This window comes from Paroedura picta, chromosome 2 (assembly GCF_049243985.1).
Source record: "Paroedura picta isolate Pp20150507F chromosome 2, Ppicta_v3.0, whole genome shotgun sequence".
NCBI lineage: Eukaryota > Metazoa > Chordata > Lepidosauria > Squamata > Gekkonidae > Paroedura > Paroedura picta.
The window spans coordinates 173,575,449-173,598,717 of NC_135370.1; the positions used below are offsets into that span (position 1 = coordinate 173,575,449).

The 23,269-nt window shown below is 47.2% G+C and overlaps 1 protein-coding gene across 3 annotated transcripts in view; it reads left to right on the forward strand.

Annotated features, from left to right (window-relative positions):
* ESR2 (estrogen receptor 2) overlaps positions 1 to 23,269 on the forward strand; it is a 76,330-nt gene that overhangs the window by 48,599 nt on the left and 4,462 nt on the right. For 2 of the 3 annotated variants that reach the window (XM_077323891.1, XM_077323890.1), the window contains 4 exons: positions 5,126 to 5,425; positions 12,376 to 12,514; positions 15,375 to 15,508; positions 19,815 to 19,995. In XM_077323891.1, the coding sequence (XP_077180006.1) occupies positions 5,126 to 5,425; positions 12,376 to 12,514; positions 15,375 to 15,508; positions 19,815 to 19,995 (754 nt within the window). Of the gene's footprint in view, positions 1 to 5,125; positions 5,426 to 8,598; positions 10,235 to 12,375; positions 12,515 to 15,374; positions 15,509 to 19,814; positions 19,996 to 23,269 lie in introns of those variants that run through there. The other variant, XM_077323892.1, reaches the window with a different exon arrangement.

The following is a 23,269-nucleotide window of genomic DNA, read 5'->3' on the forward strand; positions in this document are numbered from 1 at the left end:
CCCCCTCACCCAGACTGGCCCCGCCCACTCAGCCCTTAGTGAAATATGTATACCGCTCCCCAAGCAGTTTAAAGATATCATCTAATATTGGACTCCATTTTCTATTAAAATCTGACATAGATCTGCTTTGCATCAAATATGTAAGTTTTGCTATTGACCCACATTCCATCCGTTTATTTAATCACTTTGTAAGATTTGGTAAAGATTTTTTCCATCTTGATGCATATAAAATCCTGGCAGCTGTCACCATATATTTAACAAGTTCACTATACATTTTGATACTATTTGTTATTGAATTTAATAATTTAATACATTTAGGATCCGTTGCAAATCTAATTTTCAACATTGCTTGCATTTCATCATGAATCACGATCCAGGATTTTTTTTCTCCCTTTGACAAGTCCACCACAGTCGATAAAACGATGCCTTCATTTCATGACTTTTCCAACATTTCCCATTATAACTCTGATTGATCCATACTATGTCTTTTGGAACAGTGTGCCTCCTATAAAACATTTTTTACCAATTTTCTTTTAACATTTGACACTGAGCAAACTTCAGTTCATGAACCCACAATGCCTCCTTTCAGCCTTATTCTTGACTTGCCTTAATGCCCAATGTAATGATATAATTTCTGGTGTTTAGTTTTTACTGGAAATGGCTGCGAAACATTGTGGGCATGAAATTGGGGTCACTGTGGGTGGGCAGGTAATTGTGAGTTCCTGCATTGTGCAGGGGGTTGGACTAGATGACCCAGGAGGTCCCTTCCAACTCTAGGATTCTATGATTCTATGAAAGCTGTTTTATGCCAGTTGCTGAGCAATACAATGGTAGTATCTTATCCTCTGCTCTAGTGGCTTATCCTCTGCTACCAACTGGAACCATCCCTAACAGGAAGATGTTCATATGCAACAACTACAAGGATCTGAACAATCCAAATACAAGCCACTTGTATGCAATCTGGCTGCTTTAGGCTGATCCTGCATTGAGCAGGGGGTTGGACTAGATGGCCTGTATGGCCCCTTCCAACTCTATGATTCTATGACTCTATGGCCTGTATGGCCCCTTCCAACTCAATGATTCTATGATTCTATGACTCTATGGCCTGCATGGCCCCTTCCAACTCTATGATTCTGTGACTGTATGCTAGCAAGTAGTTTGCAGCTCTCTGTTCAGTTAGTGATTCCTTGGCTGACAGGGAAATGGCTTTGTAAACAGACCCAAAGAAAAAGAAGCAACCCTCTCTGCCCACACCCCAGTAGCCTAATGAGAACAAAACACATCCAAAACACAAAACACATAATGCAGCGAGAAGTTGAGTATCAGATACACTGGGGGGGGGATATTGGGGGAACAGGAAAATCACTCTGTCCAACCCCCAGAGAGCTCACAGAATCCTCACTGGAGACACTCCGATGCATGTGGGTGTGAATGGATTTCTAAATAATGTAAATTGTTTTCAATCCTTTAATGGCATGTAACTAAAGAATACATCTTCCCCATAACATTTCCTTGCAGGATTCCAGTTTGTTCCCTTTTATACCAAACTTCATGGTTAAGCGATTATAAACAGGGCAATGAAACCAGCTCACAGTCAAAACATGAGGTTCTGCATACGCAAGTGATGGTGCTGATATGCAGAGAAATATAACCAAGATAATGCCGGGATAAACAGCCCAGTGAGGGTGGAATAGGTTCCTTTCCTCTGGAGGAATAGAGCATGGGGGCAGTAGAGGCTGGGTGAAAGGGAGGGGGAAGATCAAGCCGTACGAAGTTACAATATTCCCCCTCACTGGCAGTCTTCAAGCAAAGGTTGGAGACACACTTTTCTTGGATGCTTTAGGATGCTTTGGGCTGATCCTGCGTAGAGCAGGGGGTTGGACTAGATGGCCTGTGTGGCCCCTTCCAACTCTATGATTCTATGATTCTATGATCCTGCGTTGAGCAGGGGGTTGGACTAGATGGCCTGTATGGCCCCTTCCAACTCTATGATTCTATGATTCTATGATCCTGCGTTGAGCAGGGGGTTGGACTAGATGGCCTGTGTGGCCCCTTCCAACTCTATGATTCTATGATTCTATAATATTCTAGGGAGGGAATGAACCGAGTTCAAGGCTAACAAAGCTTTATTCTGGAGCATGTCCAGCGGAAGGCGACAAAGACGGTTAGGGGTTTGGAGACCAAGTCGTATGAGGAAAGGTTGGGGGAGCTTGGCTTGTTTATCCTGGAGAGGAGATGACTAAGAAGTGATATGAGAACCATCTTCAAATACTTGAAGGGCTCTCATAGAGAAGATGGAGCAGAGTTGTTTTCTGCTGCCCCAGAGGGCCAGACCAGAACCAATGGGTTGAAATTAATTCAAAAGAATTTTGGGATAAACATCTTGAAGACGTCCCTGAGCTTTAGAGCAGTTCCTCAGTGGAACAGGCTTCCTCGGGAGGTGGTGGGTTCTCCATCTTTGAAAGTTTTCAAGCAGAGGCTAGATAGTCATCGGATAGAAATGCCAATTCTGTGAATTTAGGCAGATTGTGAGTGGGTGGGCAGAAGGGCATCATCTGAGCATGGAATCGGGGTCACTGTGGGTGGGCAGGTAGTTGTGAGTTTCCTGCATTCTGCAAGGGGTTGATCTAGATGAACCTGGAGGTCCCTTCTGACTCTGTTTCTATGATTCTAAGGTACCAGCTTTCATGCACACGCACACTTCCGCAGGATTGTTGGACGGGCGGGTGCCCCGGGACTCAAACTTTGTTCGGCTGCTTCAGACCAACACAGTTACCTCCCCCCCGCCCCCGAATCTAGAGTGGGATTGTTCAGTTAGGGGGAAATCTCCCTATCATTCATCTTCTCCCTAAGCAGGGATTTCTCTCAGGCCCCCAGCTGCCTGTCTCTCAGTTTGGGACACCGAACCGAATTTCCGATCACCTCCCAAGGCAAGACGAAAAGACAGGTGGAGACGCCGGGCACAATGGTGGAGAAAGCCTTGGGATGTATCTGACAAAGCAAATGAGCTAGAGCTAATTCGAAAGCCCGCTCCATGGTGGTCAAGATTGCAAGTGATTCTTTCTCCATCACCGTTGCACAGGGTAGACCTGTAGAATTTTTCTAGGTGGTCAAAGGCCTCTTGGATTCTAGCCAGACACATCCCAGGCCAGGAATTTGGGTGTGACCATTGATGCCTCCCTGACTTTGGAGACGCAGGTCAAAAAAGTAGCGGGCCAGGCGTTTTTCCACCTTTGCCAGGCCCGACTACTAGCGCCCTACCTGTCCCCCGAACACTTAGCCACAGTGATCCATGCAACGGTCACCTCCAGAATAGATTTCTGTAACTCGCTCTACGTGGGCCTTCCCTTGTCCCTGATCCGGAAACTCCAGCTAGTGCAAAACGCAGCTGCTCGGGTCCTCACTGGCACACCTTGGAGGGCCCACATCCAGCCAGTGCTGAGGCAGCTGCACTGGTTGCCAATTGCTGCCCGGATCCGGTTCAAGGTTCTGGTTCTAACCTTCAAGGCTTTACGCGAGTTGGGACCCACATACCTGAGGGACTGCCTATCGCCCTATGCCCCTCGCAGGGCCTTGCGCTCTGCGGGTGAAAACCTGTTGGTCGTTCCCGGCCCTAGGGAAGCACGCCTGGCCTCGACCAGGGCCAGGACTTTTTCGGTCCTGGCCCCGTCCTGGTGGAATGAGCTCCCGGGAGAGCTGCGGGCCCTGTGGGATCTTTCAACGTTCCGCAGAGCCTGCAAGACGGAGCTCTTCCGCCAGGTTTACGGTTGAGGCCGGGGCTGATAATAGATCTATGCCCCCCCAGGGACTCGGGTTCCGGACCCGAAGGAAAACATCATTAGGACCTCCTCTCCACCCGTTAGTAGTGGGAGGGGGGGGGAGTTGAGCTGCCATTCTTGCCATGCCGGCAATATTGGCAATGCTATTATTGTTTTATGGGGTTTTAATGGAGATTTATGAGCCTCTTGTGGCGCAGAGTGGTAAGGCAGCGATATGCTGTTTGAAGCTATCTGCCCATGAGGTTGGGAGTTCAATCCCAGCAGCCGGCTCAAGGTTGACTCAGCCTTCCATCCTTCCGAGGTCGGTAAAATGAGTACCCAGCTTGCTGGGGGGTAAACGGTAATGACTGGGGAAGGCACTGGCAAACCACCCTGTATTGAGTCTGCCATGAAAACGCTAGAGGGCGTCACCCCAAGGGTCAGACATGACTCGGTGCTTGCACAGGGGATACCTTTACCTTTACCTTTAATGGAGATTTGTGATATTGTTACCCGCCACGAGCCGCAAGGGAGTGGCGGGATATAAACCTATTAATAATAATAATAATAATAATAATAATAATAATAATAATAATAATAATAATAATAATAATAGGAGTAGGTGGGCTGCTGTGCTGCTGCAATTGTTTTGCTATGAGCCTTGAAGATGAGATCTCTCGCATCCATGCCAACTTGGGCACCACATTAGCAGCAACAGAATCAGATGGTTCCAGGGTAAAGATTTGTCCAGTAGGGGGATGGAAACTTTTCAGCTTGTGTAGTCTGAAGATGTGGACAGGGTTCTGGGAAGTTTGAGACTGATTTGTACAACCATCGCCTCTCCTGCCTGTTTACAGCTATTGTTGGGGGCCCATGGAGTGAGTCCAAGAGACTGTAGATGACTCTTTGAGAGGTGGGGTGGCTGCTTCTTCCTTGAAGTGGGCAATGGTGGAGTAGTAAAGTAACCTGCTCTGGGCCCAAGAGAACTGAGTCACTAGCATCCTGTTTCAAATGTAATAAGAGCTGTAATGACAAACATTGGAAACGCCAAAATATAAATGGTAGCATACATGGTGGACTTGCCAGAAGGCAAGGAAATATTGGGTTATGATTCATGAAAAGTTGTAAGGGGCACTGAAAGTTAAATTTGTATTGGATCCAAAGTGTATGCTATTAAATATGGTACCAAATATTAACATATTTAGCCCAACTGGTAACCCTAACCCTATCTGCTGCTGGTGGCCTGGGACGGGGGGGAAATATCTAGACACCTCCCCTCTCCCCGCAAAAGTGCACACAATAGTTGTGTCAATGAAATACATCAAAACAACAATGGCCATCCTGTTTTGTACCTTTTAAAACTCCAGGTTCGAGACGGGAGCGCTGTGGGTACCGTATCATCCGCCGCCATCGTAACTCAGAAGATCCGGTGCACTGCCTAAGTAAAGTGAAAAAGAATCCTGACAACACCGGCCAAGTTAAGGAGGTCCTGATTAACACGCTGAGCCCGGAACAGTTTGTTTCGATATTACTCGAAGCCGAGCCGCCAAACGTATTGGTGAGCCGCCCCAGCAAGCCATTCACGGAAGCGTCCATGATGATGTCTTTAACGAAACTGGCTGACAAAGAACTGGTTCATATGATTGGCTGGGCCAAAAAAATTCCTGGTAAGGATTTGGCTGTAACATTTAACTAAGTATAAACTGGAGGAAATTTGGGGGAGGTTTCTGTCCGGGACCTTAGATCGGGGCTCCCTAAGCTTTCTGAGCCTGTGGACATCTTTGGAATTGTGACACGGGGCGATGGGTGCAATAGCAAAATGGCTGCCATGGGAGGTGGAGCCAGTTACAACATGGATCCGGCAAGAGGCGGAGCCAACCTCAAAATGTCAAGGGGAAATGTTACATATGACTCTTAACAGTAACACAGCAGAAGTCCCTCCTAGCCCTGCCCACTTTCTAAAACATGAAAAAAGGAAGGTTCACAATAGAAATACAATAGAAACACAATAGAAAAACAAGGAACCTTTCCAAGGCAATATACTTGTGATAATGTATATATTTAATTCCAATACAATTTCTTTTACAATTTCTTTGATGTAGGATTTTTCCACTTTTTTCCCACAACAAACTGACATTGGAGGATTGGAGGACTCGGCCACTGAAGAAGTCGCTAAAAACGGAAATTATCTAGAAGCCGTTACGGTCGTTTCTTCTTGTACATCAAAGAAATTGTAAAATAAATTGTATTGGAATTCAATAGACACACTATCCCGAGTATATTGCCTTGGGAAGGTTCTTCCATTTCTAAAAGAAGGCTGGCCAGGGATTTTGGTTTGGGGCGGGTACCATCTGGGAATAGAATTGGGGTCACTGTGGGTGGGCAGGTAGTTGTGAGTTTCCTGCATTCTGCAGGGGGTTGATCTAGATGACCCTGGAGGTCCCTTCTGACTCTACAATTCTATGGTGAGTGACAGGAAAAGGGATGACAGACACAGTGGCACCCACAGTCCCCACATCAGGGACCCTATCCCAGCTCTTCTTTTGGCTCAGGGTGCTGCCACAGTGGATGTGGTGATATCAGCACATGTATGCTTTCCCAATGACCTAAGCACATTGAACTGGATTACAGTGAAATCCTAAATGGAATTATGCCCTTTTTAGCCCATCGATTACGGTGGACCTAGAAGGGTGCAATTCTGTTTAGGATTTACTTATTTAGTTTATTTATAGCTGGTGTGTCTCACCAAGACTCAAGGTGGATTACAGAATCATAGAATCATAGAACTGGAAGGGACCTTCAGGGTCATCTAGCCCACCCCCTGCATAATATAAGAACTCACAACTACCTGCTTACCCACAGTGACCCCAGTTTTATGCCCAAATGACGCCTCCTCCTAAGAAACCCAGAACCCCTGGACAGTCTGGCCTCGAGGAAATTCACTTCCTGACCCCAAAGTGGCGACTGGCAATTCCCTCGGCATGTAAGAAAGGGCCACAAAAGGTGAGCACCAGCATACTGACAGCACTGGCATTCCACAGTATTTTAAAAATTAAACACACAAATAACTAATACATATAATATTGGAAGGGATCTCATGGGTCATCTAGTCCAACCCCCTGCACTATGCAGGACACTCACATCCCAATTGCTTAGAATAAATTGTTTAGAATAAACAAAGGGGCTTTCCGCACCGGGATCCATGTAGCAAATTGTTTGCTGAACGAAAAATCGCCATTTAAAATAGTGGAATTCGTCTTTGTAGAAACCGCAACAATGGTAACGCACAGAACTTTCCCGCTAGTGTTGCAGATTGGTTGCAGGAGTGTAGCGCTTTCCGGAGGGTGAATCCACTTTTTGGGATTTCCCTGAAAGCGCTACAACGAAGCGCTTTTTGCGAATCGGTTTCAGGTGTGTAGCAGATTGTCAACGACGTTGTGCATAACGGCAAATCAGTAGCGATTTCAATTGGCAACCATTGTGCAATTTTGAAGGAGTGCGGAAAGCCCCCCAAAATTGGGGGGCATCGGAGTACCAAACCTGCCTCTTCAAGTAAGCTCAGCTATTCTCAGGGCTGGTCTGAGGTTTTGGGGCACTTGGAGCAAACTGTGACTCCCCCCCCTTCTGTAGAGAGGAAGTGAGAAGTCTTGAATGAACGTTTTCCTTACGGGGCATTCAACATGAACGCGGTCAAAATAAAAACAGAGAAGCTGTTCAAAAGCCTTACTCTTCCCATCAAAGCAGCTCTAGACCAGCACTAACAAATACAGATATTCTAGTAGAGAAGAGATCGATTTTTTAATACTCCGCTTTTCATTACCCAAAGGAGTCTCAAAGCGGCTTACAATCACCTTCCCTTCCTCTCCCCACAACAGACGCCCTATGAAACGGGTAACCAATCTGGATCTCCAGATGTCCAGTTGCTGGCAGGGCCTCATGGGAATTGTAGTTCATGGACATCTGGAGAGCCACAGTATAACCACCCCTGCCCTATGAGATAGGTGAGACTGAGAGAGCTCTGTGAGAACTGGGACTGGCCCAAGGTCACCCAGCTGGCTGCATGTGGAGGAGGAGTGGGGTCAGAAGGCAAATTTCCCCCAGACCAGCCTGAACAGGTATTCTTGTGGTGTTTTTTTTTTTAGAGGGGGGCATCATCTGGACATGGACATGGACATGGGGGTCACTGTGGGTGGGCAGAGAGTTGTGAATTTCCTGCATTGAGCAGAGGGTTGGACTAGATGACCATGGAGGTCCCTTCCAACTCTATGATTCTATGATTCAAGCCCGGTTCTCCGGATTAGAGGCCACTGCTTTTAACTACTGCACCGAGCTCATGAACACCAAGCTACTTTTAAAATCCATACAGAAAGCTCCTCTTAAAACCATGGAACCATCTTGCCAGTTTTCGGTAGAATCAACGCTTCAGCAATTGAAGCATCAGGTGAGAGTGGCACAAGCCGTCAGGAAATTCCTAATTTGGGGAAGGCATCTAACCCACACAGCACAGTGGCGGGCGATGCAGAGGACCGGGGGATAATATACCTTTTTAAAAAACGCCTTCACGGAAATTTAAAAATCGCCGCGGTCTTGAACAGGAGCCCTGGTGGTGAGCAATTTTGCTCTGATTGTTGGGAAATGCCCAGCATTTTCTCTCAGCTGGGAGAGCAATCCATTTTCGCATTTGAGTTACTGTCTCTGCTGATTTCTGCCGCTCGAAGGGGTGGTGGCAAAAGCCAGTGCACAGGACTGTTAAATTAACTTAATGCACGCCCGGCAAGAAGGCTGTATCTTCTCAGATGAATTCATCCTTTTAATGCATTATTATTCTCCTCAATTTCAGGCATCTGTTTTTCTCCCCTTATCTTAGGTCCAATAGAATGTCTGACTAAAGCCAATTTTTCAAACATCGCTCTGAATAGTGTGGGAGTGTCAGGGGAGGGGCCACCAGATTCACATGGATTGTCTCACTTTGAGGAAACACTCAGGAACATGCCTGTAATGGTTCAATCCTGTACCCAGTGGCATGGATCAGATGATGCCTCCCTATTTGTGCTGGTAGAGGGTGACCGGCTTCAGCCTAGGAAATTCGTAGAGATTTGGGAATGGTGTACGTGGAGGACAGAATAATAAGAAGAATTGGCTTTTATACTCTGCTGTTCACTGCCCGAAAACGTCTCAGGGCAGCTTACAATCGCCTTCCCTCCCTGTCCCCACAACCGACACCCTGTGAAGGAAGGTGGGGCTGAGAGAGCTCAAAGAGAACTGCTTGGTCAGAGCAGCACTATCAGGACTGTGACTAGCCAAAGGTCACCCACCAGGTTAGAAGCCGCCGCTCTTAACCACGATACCAAGCTGGCTCCTGGGAGAGATTACACCTACATTTTTGGCCTGTGATAAGAAGTTTCTCCAAGAAAATTGAGCTCTATAGTCTGGAGATCTCGCTCTGTTGTCATTCCAGGAGAACTCCAGGCTCCTCCTTGAGGTTGGCAACCCCAGTGGGAAGGCAGGGGGAAAGGCTGGAGTGTATATTACCATATTCTTCCATGGCCACTGACAGTCCACATGGGGGGGGCGTCATTTGGATTGAGCCATATCTGACCCTGTTTGGTTGTTCTTCACTTGGATCCACGGGCTCCTGTTTTTGGTTTCCTTCTCACTGCCCCAACCTTGACCCCAGAATGTTCCTATCATGGAGTCCCACATTCTGAGTTACCCAGGGTGGTTAAAATGACAGACCGCTGTGCTATTGAAGCGATTGGGAGCGATGGAGGGCAAAAGAAGAAGGGGACGACAGAGAATGAGGCGGCTGGATGGAGTCACTGAAGCAGTCAGTGCAAACTTAAATGGACTCCGGGGAATGGCAGAGGACAGGAAGGCCTGGAGGATCATTGTCCATGGGGTCGCGATGGGTCGGACACGACTTCGCACCTAACAACAACAACAATGCTATTGAAACAGTTTGCAGTAGAAAAGAGCAGGCGTGACTGTAACAGATAATGAAGCTCAAGACGGTTCATCCAAAATAAACCCCGCCCATAAATGCTGGCCACACTGCTGTTTTATAAATGTTGTCACCTGCCCTAAGCAGCACTGGAAGGGTGGGCAAAAAATGAAACCATTTACTACTACTACTTCTACTACTACTACTACTACTATCAAAATACTGATCAGGTGCTTTTTGAGCTCTCTGTTTGGAGCAGATATATCCCAGCACACGTCCCTACTTGTAAGCATGCATTTGGAACTCCATGGAACATGAAGATACTTGGAAAAGGCCATTGACAGCACAAAAACAGCAGCTGGGGGGAAAAGATCATTATTGTTGTTTTTATTGTTATGTTTCTTGTTATGTTTATATATACCCTTCCCAAATTGGCTCAGGGCGGTGGACATCAAGAGCAAAACAAATAAATAAATATTACTCCAATTAAAACTATAGGCAGTGAAGTTGTAAAACAATTGTTTAAAATCATTTAAATCCATGTCGAGGAGCAGTTGTCTGGTTATACATTGGCTGCGTCCCACCAGAGGAGGGGTGGCCAAATTGTGGCTCCCCAGATGTCCGTGGACTACAATTCCCATGAGCCCCTGCGGGGGCTCATGGGAATTGTAGTCCATGGACATCTGGGGAGTCACAGTTTGGCCACCCTTGCTTCATAGATTTCCTCCTTTGGGCATTTCTGATGGGGGGTCAGTAGATGACCCCCTCTGGCCACCACTTCTCCGTCTCTACTCAAAATCCCTCCCCTCTAAAACTGCTTTTCTTCAACCACGACAAGAGATTCTTCCTGTACCGACCGTTTCTCTATACCAGGGGTAGTCAAACTGCAGACCTCCAGATGTCCATGGACTACAATTCCCATGAGCCCCTGCCAGCAAACATTGGCAGGGGCTCATGGGAATTGTATTCCATGGACATCTGGAGGGCCGCAGTGTGACTACCCCTGCTCTATACCATGCACTTTGCCCTTTTATTGCTTCTGCTGCATATTCTTGTCTTCCTCCTTCTTTCTTGTTATCTTTTTTAAAAATCCTTATTACACTTCAAGAATATCTTAGTCAAGTTTCCGGCTCTTCCCATAAGCCTTTGCTGCCAGCGCCAACCCGAACAGCAGGTTCCCTTCTGACTCACTCCCAGGAAGTTCCACGCTGTTCCCGCACTCAGGATGCGGCACGCGGTGGTGGGGAGATCACGTAGGGTGAAGAACCATCCGTGGACTTCCTGCAGGGCCCTTGTTTTAATCAGGGGCGCCTCCCGGGTCCTTTATTTAATCCTTGAGTGAGGCTTCTATGAGAGCCTGGCTTAGCCCCCTGCTGCTGAAGTCAGCAGGGCACCCCCTGCCCCCCCCCCCAAACTGCAGTCGTGATCGCTTGTTTGCTTGCGTTTCCTTCTGCTGCGTCCTCCTGCCTTTCTTCCCCACTTAGACAAAAACGTCCATGGCGAAATAGAAGCAGCTCGCTGGGCAGAAACGCGGGAGCTCAAACCTTTCCCTGACTTCTCTGCCTGCGGCCGTGTTTCATCCAGTTTGCCGACTGTACAAATCTGGGGGTTCCGTTTTTAAAGACAACAACAGCAGCTAAACTCCCATATGTATGTATGTATGTATATATATATATATATATATATATATATATATATATATATATATATATATATATATATATATATATATATATATATATATATATATATATATATATATATATATATATATATATATATATATATATATATATATATATATATATATATATATATATATATATATATATATATATATATATATATATATATATATATATATATATATATATATATATATATATATATATATATATATATATATATATATATATATATATATATATATATATATATATATATATATATATATATATATATATATATATATATATATATATATATATATATACACTGACTTTCAGACCCGTGGGGTGTTGTGTGTTTATGCAGATCTGCAGAGGATCTGAGCTTGAGGGCTGAAACAGGGTTGTTATCCCAAGCTCGAGCCTGGCTGGTCTCCCCATGGGAGCCGGGCGATTCTAAAGGTGTTTGCCGCAGCCCGATTGGGCAGCATGCCGCCAGATCCACTTGGGATCCAGCCGGTTTAAATCACTCTGGAACTGGTCGCCTGCCAATGAGCTAATCACAACAAAGAGTGGAATGATTCTAGTGCCTCCATGTTCCTCGACCCACGGATCCAACAGGACGGTCAAATGGCATTTAATAGGGACACACAGAGAGACATTGGCCACCTCTTCCATGTCTGATAACCTCCGTCTCATCTCAGTCTTAACATATTTTGGGGTTACCAACATTAGGTAGGGAAATTCCTGCGGATTAAGGTGTAGGGGGATTGGGAAGGGGACAGGCCTCCAGAGGGTATCTATATCCCACCCTTCAAAGGCGCCATTTTCTCCAGGAGAACTGATCTCTAGAATCTGGAGATCCATGGTTATAGCAAGAGATCTCTAGATGCTACCTGTAGGTTGGCAAGTCTACATCTTTTAGATGCTCAGACTTGCTCCGTCGTGTTTTGGAATGGGTTTTCTAGATGCCTTTGATGTAACGATTCCTCCTCCTGCTTTTTCTAAGGCTTTATAGAGCTCAGTCTTTACGACCAGGTCAGGCTTTTGGAAAGCTGTTGGTTGGAAGTCCTGATGGTGGGCCTGATGTGGAGATCCATCAACCATCCAGGCAAGCTCATCTTTGCACCAGATCTGGTGCTAGACAGGTGAGGAAAGAAGCATGTTTGGGTGATGGGGATGCGGTTTTTGTTGCGTTCGCTTGTCCTCTGTGGTAGGCAAATCACGCGTATCGAAAACGGGAGGACTCCCAAGTCTACCCTAGTCTTCAGTTTGAGGGTCAACTTGTTAAAGGAAAAGCAAATTTTGCAAGGGATCATAGTCGCAAGGGAGATGGGGACTTATGGGGGCTCCACAATGTGATGACACCACTTTCAGTGTGACCCGGCTGTGACATCATCATGCTGGGGTGCCCTCTAGCATTCAAGAGCGTTGCCTAATTTGTGGCACCCAATGTGTGGCTACTGTGTGACACAGTGCTGGGCTGGATGGGCTGTTGGTCTGATCCAACATGACTTCTCTTATGTTCTTATGGTGGACTTCCAGATAACACCTGGGGTTTGACCACGATGTGGCAGATTGTTGGACTGGATGGGCCATTGGCCTGATCCAACATGGCTTCTCTTATGTTCTTGTGGTGGACCTCCTGATAGCACCAGGGTTTTGACCACTGGGTGACACAGAGTGTTGGACCGGATGGGCCATTGGCCTGATCCAACATGGCTTCTCTTGTGTTCTCCAGGTTGTGCTGGAAGTGGTGTCATCACACTGGGGACATCAATCTCATCCCCCTCCATTTCACCTGCCATTTTCCTCCCACCGCCCAGGTGAGTGCCAGCAGGCAACAGCAGAAGGGGGTGGGAATTCTCCTGCTGCCAGTGGGCAACCATACAACCCAACGGTACCCCTAGGTGATTGTAAGATGGGGTCAAGTGATCCTCGGCATACATGGTGAATAGTGGTATGCTAATTTGTACAGCAAGGGAGTTCAATCCCAAATGCAGAGATGCAGTTGATTTAGGCCAGAGGTGGGCAAACTATGGCCCTCCAGATGTCCATGGACTACAATTCCCATTTGCTGGCAGGGGCTCATGAGAATTGTAGTCCATAGACATCTGGAGGGCCACAGTTTGCCCATCCCTGAACTAGGCCATGCTGGAGCCCAGATAGAGGACCTTGGGGACCTGGAGTGGTGACTTCCTCCATCAGAGGTCCTTCTGGCCCTTCCCCAAGAATGTGCTAGGAACTCCATCTCAGGGGTTAGAGCCACATTGTGCAGGTGTGCAGTGTTACTATTCAGTGGGCTCCAGCAGCAGGTGTTCAGACATGCGCTATTTCTGAACACGGAGGTTTCATCTAGCCATCATGGCTTATAGCCACTTGATGGGCCTATCCCCTGTGAATTTGTCTAATCCTCTTTTAAAGCCAGTAGCCATCACTATATCTCAGCCTTTCTCGACTTTTTTGCTATTGAGAAGCCCCTGAAACGTTCTTCAGGCTATGAGAAACCCTAGAAGAATCATAGAATCATAGAGTTGGAAGGGGCCATACAGGCCATAGAATCATAGAATCATAGAGTTGGAAGGGGCCATACAGGCCATAGAATCATGGAATCATAGAATCATAGAGTTGGAAGGGGCCATACAGGCCATAGAATCATAGAATCATAGAGTTGGAAGGGGCCATACAGGCCATAGAATCATAGAATAATAGAATCATAGAGTTGGAAGGGGCCATACAGGCCATAGAATCATAGAATCATAGAGTTGGAAGGGGCCATACAGGCCATAGAATCATAGAATCATAGAATCATAGAGTTGGAAGGGGCCATACAGGCCATAGAATCCTAGAATCATAGAATCCTAGAGTTGGAAGGGGCCATACAGGCCCTCTAGTCCAACCCCCTGCTCAACACAGGATCAGCCCAGAGCATCCTAAAGCAGAAGAATCACCATCGTGCAGAATATGGTTGGGAACCACCCCAGGCTCCTCCCCTCCCCACTCCATCCAGGCCCATCATTGGCCATTTTGGGAGGGGGTGGGTGGGTCAACATGACCATATATGGTCATATCACCTGATGAAATGTTTAACAATTTTTTAAAATATATGTATTTAAGAAATGAATTAACTCCCAGCCATACAGGAAACCCTTCCAGGGCTGTCAAGAAACCCCAGGGTTTCATGAAACGGCGGTTGAGAAGGCTTGCTATATCTAGTGGTCATGAGTTACAGAAGTCAATGAAACTTTAAGGGACCAGGGAGAAGGGAGCACCAAACTGATGTTGTAAAAGAAAATTCTATGGGGCCGGAAAGGAGAAGAGACTGCATAAGAAGGGACCTTGCAGAAGCAGTCACTGGTGACAGAACTAGAGAAGAAAAATCTACACATCATAGCACGTCAGGATATGGGTGCCGAAAGACAAGGCGTGCGTAGAAAGAAGAGGGCTTTGGGCCAAGGAGAAATTCCAAGCTGAGGACAGGGCTTTGTGCTAGATCAGTGGCTCTCAACCTTCCTAATGCCGCAACCCTTTAATACAGTTCCTCATGTTGGGTGACCCCCAGCCATAAAATTAGGCAAGGGTCCTTTTGCAGAAACTAAACCAAAACTGACCAATAGCTTGAAGATCCATTGTTCATGATTGCATATAAATTGTTTTTTCTTTCTTTCTGGGGTTTCCCAGTTCAGTTCTGCCTCTTGTCCCACCATGCAGATCTCGCTCTTTCCCGCTGCTCCAGACAGGAACGCTCTATCTTGATCTACCCTGCAAGGATGTTGTGTAGATGCTGCCTCCCTGGCCAATCTGCTTACCCTGCCGCAACCCCTGGGAAAGGGTCCTTCGACCCCCAGGTTGAGAACCACTGTCCTAGGCGTTACCCCTGCCTATTAATGAAATCCTCACCGTGAAAGCTAACCCCTTTCTTAACGATGAATGAACTATCAGAGAAACAAGCGATTTTCAAGTCTTTTTGTGTTTTGCAATAATCTTCGGCCTGTGTTCTAAAATTAGGGACGAGGGGAAGTGTGTGGAAGGAATTCTGGAAATCTTTGACATGCTCTTGGCGATGACTTCAAGGCTCCGGGAGTTGAAGCTGCAGCACAAAGAATATCTGTGTGTCAAGGCTATGGTTCTCCTCAATTCCAGTGAGTAGACGATTCATTCGTGTCAAGCTGTGCTTATTAGTTAGACAACAGCCGGGCGGCGAAGGCGGGGAGGAATATTACGGGACACAAGAGCCATTATAGGGGAATGAAATACGGCATGGAAAGTGCTTTTCCCTTCCTCACTTGATAATGGCTTTATGATTGATACGGAGAAATAACACCCAGGTCACTGGTCTGTTATCGTTCCGCGAGCTGTGTTTTTATACCCTCTAAAAAGTAAGATACGACTTAAAGGGCTCTTGATAAAGCTGCACGTGACCTCGAGATTTCTGCAGGGTTTTGAAGTCCCCTCCTGCTCACCCACCCAGACATGAGTTTGTTAAGTTGCCAACTTAAAAAAATGGTTCTGCTCCTGTGCTTTTCACGGTTGAGGAGACAGGAGGCGTCTCCGAGCGTTAAGCCCCTCCCAGATAAACTAGGGAGGTGGGAATGTGCTTATTGTAAAAGGAGCAGCAGATTTGATTCTGTGAATCACCGAGCGGAAGGAGATCCCTCTTTCGTCTGCAGCCCCCAGGAGGTTTCTGACTTCCTCCGAGTTGTTCTGTAGGGTTGGAAGACCCACTGGGAGTTGAGTGGAATGCCTCATTTTTAGCACAGGAAGAGAGAATTGGCAGAAATCCCCACCCTCAGTCTTGTGGGAAATCTCGCTACGTTCTGGTCATGGGAGCAGTAGGAAGATGGGTGAGGGGAAATCCAGTGCGTGGTCTTCTTCTATTCACAGGATCATGTCCCCTTTTTAAAAAATTAAGTTTGAAATGCCTCACTATGAAACATGGCTGTAGCTTCCCACCACTTTTGGACAGGACTCCCCCCCTAGTTTTCTGAAGGCATATAGAATCATAGAATCATAGAGTTGGAAGGGGCCATACAGGCCATAGAATCACAGAATCATAGAGTTGGAAGGGGCCATACAGGCCATCTAGTCTCACCGCAGGATCAGCCGCAGGATCAGCCCTAAGCATCCTAAAGCATATCTTGAAGACATGTTAGAGAACTAGCATGGTATAGAACAGGGGTGGCCAAACAGTGGCTCTCCAGATGTCCATGAACTACAACTCCCATGAGCCCCTGCCACTGTGGGAATTGCAGTCCCATGGATATCTGTAGAACCACAGTTTGGCCACGCCCAGTATAGAGATGAGTGTTGGACTAGGAATGAGCAGAGTCCCCTCCTCTGCCATAGAGGCACACTGGGTGACCTGGGGACACCCTGACCTACCTCACAAGGTTGTTGTGAGATTAAAATGGAGGAAAAGAGAATCTCATTAAAGACCGAAGGGGAACAAAAACCCAACCCGGTGGAAGGAAAGTTAGCAGTTAAGGGCACACTAAGCAGCACACCACAGCTATTCAGAAGGACAACGAAGGGGTAGAAAATGGAATAAATCTGTTTCCCTCAAGAGCAGTTCAACCACACCCAGCTCGCCAGATTAGAAGTCCACACTCCTAAGCGTTACGCTACACCAAGGTTGCCCATGGCTCAGGGTGTTTTCCATTGTTCTTCCTCCAATTTTCAGCATCACAACAGCCCTGCAAAGCTGGCCGCCTCCATTGCTCCCCCTCCTGAGCATGAGTCAGTTCTCTTGTAGCTTCTGTGCCAGGGAGGGAGCAGCTCCTGCAGGCCTAATCCCACTTCCTGGCCCGGGTGAGCAGAAGTTCAGTGGATAGGCCCGGGGTGTAAAAATCAAGGGGAGAGGAGTTGGTTGTCACATGGCATGAAGAGTCCGGGTTGCCTCCTCATTTCCTGCCTTTCTTTCTGGCTTATATCAGGCGGAGCCACTGTAGTAGAAGCAAAGGCTGCGGGAGGGGATTAAAGGAGGGCAAAAGGTACAGATGGTGATGTCACGTCCAGGGGGCGTGGCAGGGAGGCGTGGCCAGCTGATATCACTTCTGGGGCTCTTCAAAGACTGAACAAAATTTCAAAATGTTGAAAAAGGCAGCTCCAAGGTCTCATGGTGAGGTCTTTCCCGTTATCTGCTACCGGATCCTGTTAACCGGAGGTGCTGAGGATTGGACCTGAGACTTCCTGCATCCCATGCATATATTCTGCTTTTGAGCCATGACCCCTCTTCTCTAGTCAATGACTGAGGTGGACAAATGAAGCTCCCTGGAGAAGGAATTCCATAATTTTGGTGCCACCACTGAGAAGGCCTTCCTTTAGCCTCAGTTGGTGGGAGCGCCCGAAGCCAGGACCCTCAAAGATAACCATTATGGCCAGGTAGGTTTATATGGGCTCCTTTTCCTATTCCTTGTGGAAAAAGGAATATATAGCAAACCGGTCAGTCCTAGAGGAGATCAGCCCTGACTGCTCCTTAGAAGGCCAGATCCTGAAGATGAAACTCCAAATACTTTGGCCACCTCATGAGAAGGAAGGACTCCCTGGAGAAGAGCCTAATGCTGGGAGCGATTGAGGGCAAAAGAAGAAGGGGACGACAGAGAATGAGGTGGCTGGATGGAGTCACTGAAGCAGTCGGTGCAAACTTAAATGGACTCCGGGGAATGGTAGAGGACAGGAAGGCCTGGAGGATCATTGTCCATGGGGTCGCGATGGGTTGGACACAACTTTGCACCTAACAACAACAACAAAGTGCAATCTCTCCTCTCACCCATCCCTATCCATTTTCAAATACCGTTCTCGCAACCTCTTTTTCTCCCGGGAAAAGTTTGTGCCGCAGTTTGCCCTCTGATGATGTTTTGTTTTGTCACAAACTGAAAAACAACTTTGGGCAGGCAGCAGCAGATTTTGAGACGTCCAATTTCTCAAGTCCTCGGTCCCAAATCTGAGGAACTTTGATTGACCAGGTATTCGAGGAAGGCGCGTCGTTTTGTGTGAACGGGAACTAGGTTCACAAGCTGATTCCAAATATATTTACTTCTGTCATTCTGCAAAACGACGTAAAACAATTGTTCGAGAGGGCATTTCTATAGGGGTAATAGGACTGTAATATACTGTAATAGAATGGTTTGGGAAGGTACTTTAATAAGGGAGACAAGACTGTAGTTTGTGCTTCATTGTATGGAGTGAATTATCTGTTGGTTGGGTGTATTATCCTGCTCTTATTGCATTGGTTTCTACTTCTATTATTCTTTGTTCCGAATTATTTGTCATATCACGTCACAATCCTGGTTCTATTGCATTGCTCATTAGATTTCTCACGCTGCTTGATTGCATCATTTCATCCCACATTACCTGCCGACAGTCTCATTCTATCAATAAAATAAATTAATGCGGCAATTAACAAACTTGATTCTTTTAAAACTTAGGACATTTCTATGCAACCTTTCTCTCCCAAGGGATCCAAATTGACTGGATGATTAATTTAAACAGGATGATTCAAATAAATCATTTGGTGTCGTGGTTAGAAGTGCGGACTTCTAATCTGGCATGCCGGGTTCGATTCCGCACTCCCCCACATGCAGCCAGCTGGATGACCTTGGGCTCACCACAGCACTGATAGAACTGTTCTGACCGAGCAGTGATATCAGGGCTCTCTCAGCCTCCCCTCCCTCCCAGGATGTCTGTTGTGGGGAGAGGAAAGGGAAGGCGACTGTAAACCACTTTGAGACTCCTTCGGGTAGAGAAAAGCGGCATATAAGAACCAACTCTTCTTCTTCTTCAGTAATATCAGGGCTCCCTCAGCCTCATCTCCCTCACAGGGTGTCTGTTGTGGGGAGAGGAAAGGGAAGGCGAATGTAAGTAGCTTTGAGACTCCTTTGGGTAGAGAAAAGCAGCATATAAGAACCAACTCTTCTTCTTCTTCTTCTCCTTCTTCTTCAGTAATATCAGGGCTCCCTCAGCCTCACCTCCCTCACAGGATATCTGTTGTCATGGGTTCTGATAAACCCAGAATCACAGACTGTTCAATATTGCCATGGTTACACATGTTATGGCCATAGACCAAACACATTTCAACCCCGAGGGCCTTCAACCCATTGGGTCAAGTCAACCATATACCCACATATCAAATCCAAGGGGACTGATGGGCTGTTCTAACAAAGAATCATCAATTGGCTGAATTTGGATGTTGTGACTGTTTACTAATTTAACAGAATTAACTCTTGCTTTCTATTCCCACTGTCATGATGGTCAGTTCATAGTCTGAGGAAGAGTGCCTGCACTCGAAAGCTCACGCCTGGAATAAATCTTTGTTGGTCTTAAAGGTTGCTACCGGACTCTCATTTTGTAGTGTTCCCTCACCATGAGCTGCATGGGCGTCACTCACAGGTTTACATACATCCTCCTGATTGGGATGCGATTCTAGCCTTTCTGTTTTTCCTCATTTAGACATGTTCCCCCTGTCGTCCACAACGGAAGAACCGGAAAGCAGCAAGAAGCTGCACCACCTACTGAATACAGTGACCGATTCTTTGGTGTGGGTCATTGGGAAAAGCGGGATCCCGCTCCCTCAGCAGACCACCCGCCTGGCCAACTTGCTGATGCTCCTGTCCCACGTCCGACATGCAAGGTAAGGCCGCCGCAGACAGCGAACACGTCAAGCTGCTTTGGTCTGAATCAGGGGTAGTCAAACTGCGGCCCTCCAGATGTCCATGGACTACAATTCCCATGAGCCCCTGCCAGCAAACGCTGGCAGGGGCTCATGGGAATTGTAGTCCACGGACATCTGGAGGGCCGTAGTTTGACTACCCCTCTGAATCAAACCCTCGGTGCACCCTGTCGGCCGAATTTAGGTACGCAAAGGGGCGAAGTTCAGGGCTGCTCACAGATTAATGCTTTAATCGAGAAATATTAAAATGATAAAAATGCTTTAATCGAGAAAAGAAAGACTGTGTCTAGAAAGAAGACGAAAGAGAGTCTGAACTAACTGTGTGGTCTGTCAGATTCAGGTGTTTAGCAATATAAACTGCCCAGAGCTGTGAAGAATGGGCGGTATAAAAATCCAAAATAAATAAAATAAAGAAATAAATGTTGATCAGAAGTAGCAGATGCAAAACCTGAAAGGGAACGAAAAACCAACCTTCACAAAGTCAGGAACTCAAAAGTTGAGCTAGAAAACACTATAGAAATTTAACAATTATTTATTAAAGTGCACCCGTATTAGGTTAAAAACAAAGTAAAAACTATATAAAAACTATACAGATCTAATTGCACATGAACAGACCAAACACAGTTCGACCCTACTGGGTCTTCCTCAGTGGTCCACTGAGAAACTGCTCTGACTGTCAGGAACTTCTTCCGAATGTTTAGACGGAATTTCTTTTGAATTAACTTCATCCCATTGGTTCTGGTCCGTCCCTCCGGGGCAAGAGAGAACAACTCTGCTCCATCTTCGATATGGCAGCCTTTTAAATACTTGAAGATGGTTATCAGATCCCCTCTCCAGGCTAAACAGACATATGTAGTGAGATAAGAAACCAATATCCCTGTTGAGTCCTGGGTATTCCATTGTTTTGAGAGTTGAAATAACTCCCTTTCCAGTTTGTTCTTGAAGTTTCCTTGTAATAAAACAGCCTCTTTGAGGTCCCTCAATTGAATGTCCTGGGAGGTTGAAGTGTCGAACAGGGAGGAGGTGTGCTCAGAGGAGCAGGAAGTCTTCAACTGAGCCAACTACTCTGACTGAAATCCCCCCCACCCTGATATTGTTCTCCATGTAGTTTAAACCCATTACTGTGGGTCCTCTCCTCTGCTGCCAACAGGAACTGCTCCCTGCCTTCTTCCAAGTGACAACCTTTCAGATCCTTCAAGAGAGCCATCCTGGCCCCTCTCCACCTCCTCTTCTCCAGGCTGAACATACCCACGTCCCTCAGCCTTTCCTCGTAATGTTAATCCCCAGGCCCTGGATCATCCTCATCGCTCTCCTCTGCCCCCTCTCCATTTTGTCCACATCCTTTTTGAAGTGAGGCCTCCAGAACTGCCCACAGGACTCCAGGTGGGCTCTGACCAATGCGGTAGACAGCAGGACTAGGACCTCATGTGATTTCAACCGGATGCCTCTGTTGATAAAGCCCAAAACTGGATTCCCCTTCTTTTCTGCTGCATCACACCACCTGCTCATATTTACCTTACCGTCCACATACCCCAAAATCTCATTTGCACACATTGCTACCCAGAAGAGTATGTCCATCCAGTAGGCATGGGTCTCATTTTTGTGACCCAGATGTAGAACTCTGCTATCCTCCTTCTTAAATAGCATCTTGTTCTCATTTGTCCTCAATGAGGACTTTGGCTTTGACCACCGAAGGCCTAGTTCAGGGTGCTGGGATACTGCCCCAAGGCCAGCAGCTGCCTTCTTCGAGCAGCTCTTTATTTTGTGGAAGGATTCTGTACAGCCCAGCCCCTCCCCATCTCTTGTTTGCACAGAAAAGCTTTCCGATAACATCGGGGCCTATGAGATTACACTACAAGTATATGTAATCCTTACAAGGTTTTCTCTACTCTTTGCTGCATAAACAACTGGATCCAAGGCTGAGTCTCTGAGCACACATTCTCGGTTGCCACTGAGTATTTCTTTTTCTACCTCTGCCTTCTTTCCTGCCATGCTTAGGTTGCCAACTCCAGGTTGGGGAATTCTGGGGAGAGAAGTCTCTCTGTGGGATTGGCTTGTGCAGTGCCAGCAGTCCCTTCTGCTTCCCTCTCTTTGGAAGAAGAAGAGGAGGAGGAGTTGGTTTTATGCCCTGCTTTTCATTGCCCAAAAGAGTCTTGAAGTGGCTGACAATTGCCTTCCCTTCCTCTCCCCACGACAGATACCCTAGGAGGGAGGAGAGGCTGAGAGAGCCCTGATATTACTGCTCGATCAGAACAACACTATCAGGGCTGTGATTGGCCAAAGGTCACCCAGCAGGCTGCATGTGGAGGAGCGGGGAATCGAGCCCGGCTCTCCAGATTAGAAGCCACTGCTCTTAACCACGACACCACGCTGGAAGGGGGAAGGAAGCGAAAGGGACGGTTTAACTGGCTGCCAGCCACTTAAACTGAACAGCTGACCAGTGGGCCAGCAGCCATTTAAGCCCTCTGTCTTGCTAACCCTGCCTTCCAAAGGGAAGGCAGAGAAAAGGGTCACTGGAATCGGGGAGCATTGATTCGGAAAACCTGAATCACCTGGCCTGAGAAATGTTTGCCTGGCTTTGACTAGGGCCAGGGCCTTTTTGGTCCTGGCCCCTACCAGGTGGAATGAGCTCCCAGAAGAGCTGAGGGCCCTGATGGAACTGGGTCAGTTCTGCAGGGCCTGCAAGATCAAGCTCTTCTGCCAGGTGATTGGTTGAGGCCAGGACAGCGACACATTCAATCTTGGGCCCCTCCTTGAAACTTTGACACCGTATGCTGTAGATCAGCTGTCCCCAACCTTTTTATAACCGGGGACCAGTCAACGCTTGACAATTTAATGAGGCCCGGTGTGGGGGGGTAGTCTTTTGCTGAAGGACATTGCCACTGCTGCCTGAGCCCCTGCTCCACTTGCTTTTCCGCCGGTGCCCCTGACTTCCCGCCGCCACTGGGGGGCGCTGCCAGCAGCAGCTGCACAGTGCCACGCCGAGGGGGAGCCCCAGCCATGGCGGCCGCTGGAGAGCACCAAAGGTGAGCTGGCGGCAGAGTGGCAGGGCAGCCCCCGAGGCAGCAGCCGGTGAGGAGGACGAGGAGGAGCCGCGGCCGGGTACCGACTGATCCACGGACTGGTCCCGGTCCCCGGACCAAGGGTTGGGGACCGCTGCTGTAACTAACTGCGATTTATATTATATTAATAGTTCTATATGATGATGCTGTGGGGTTAATTTATGGCGGTTTTA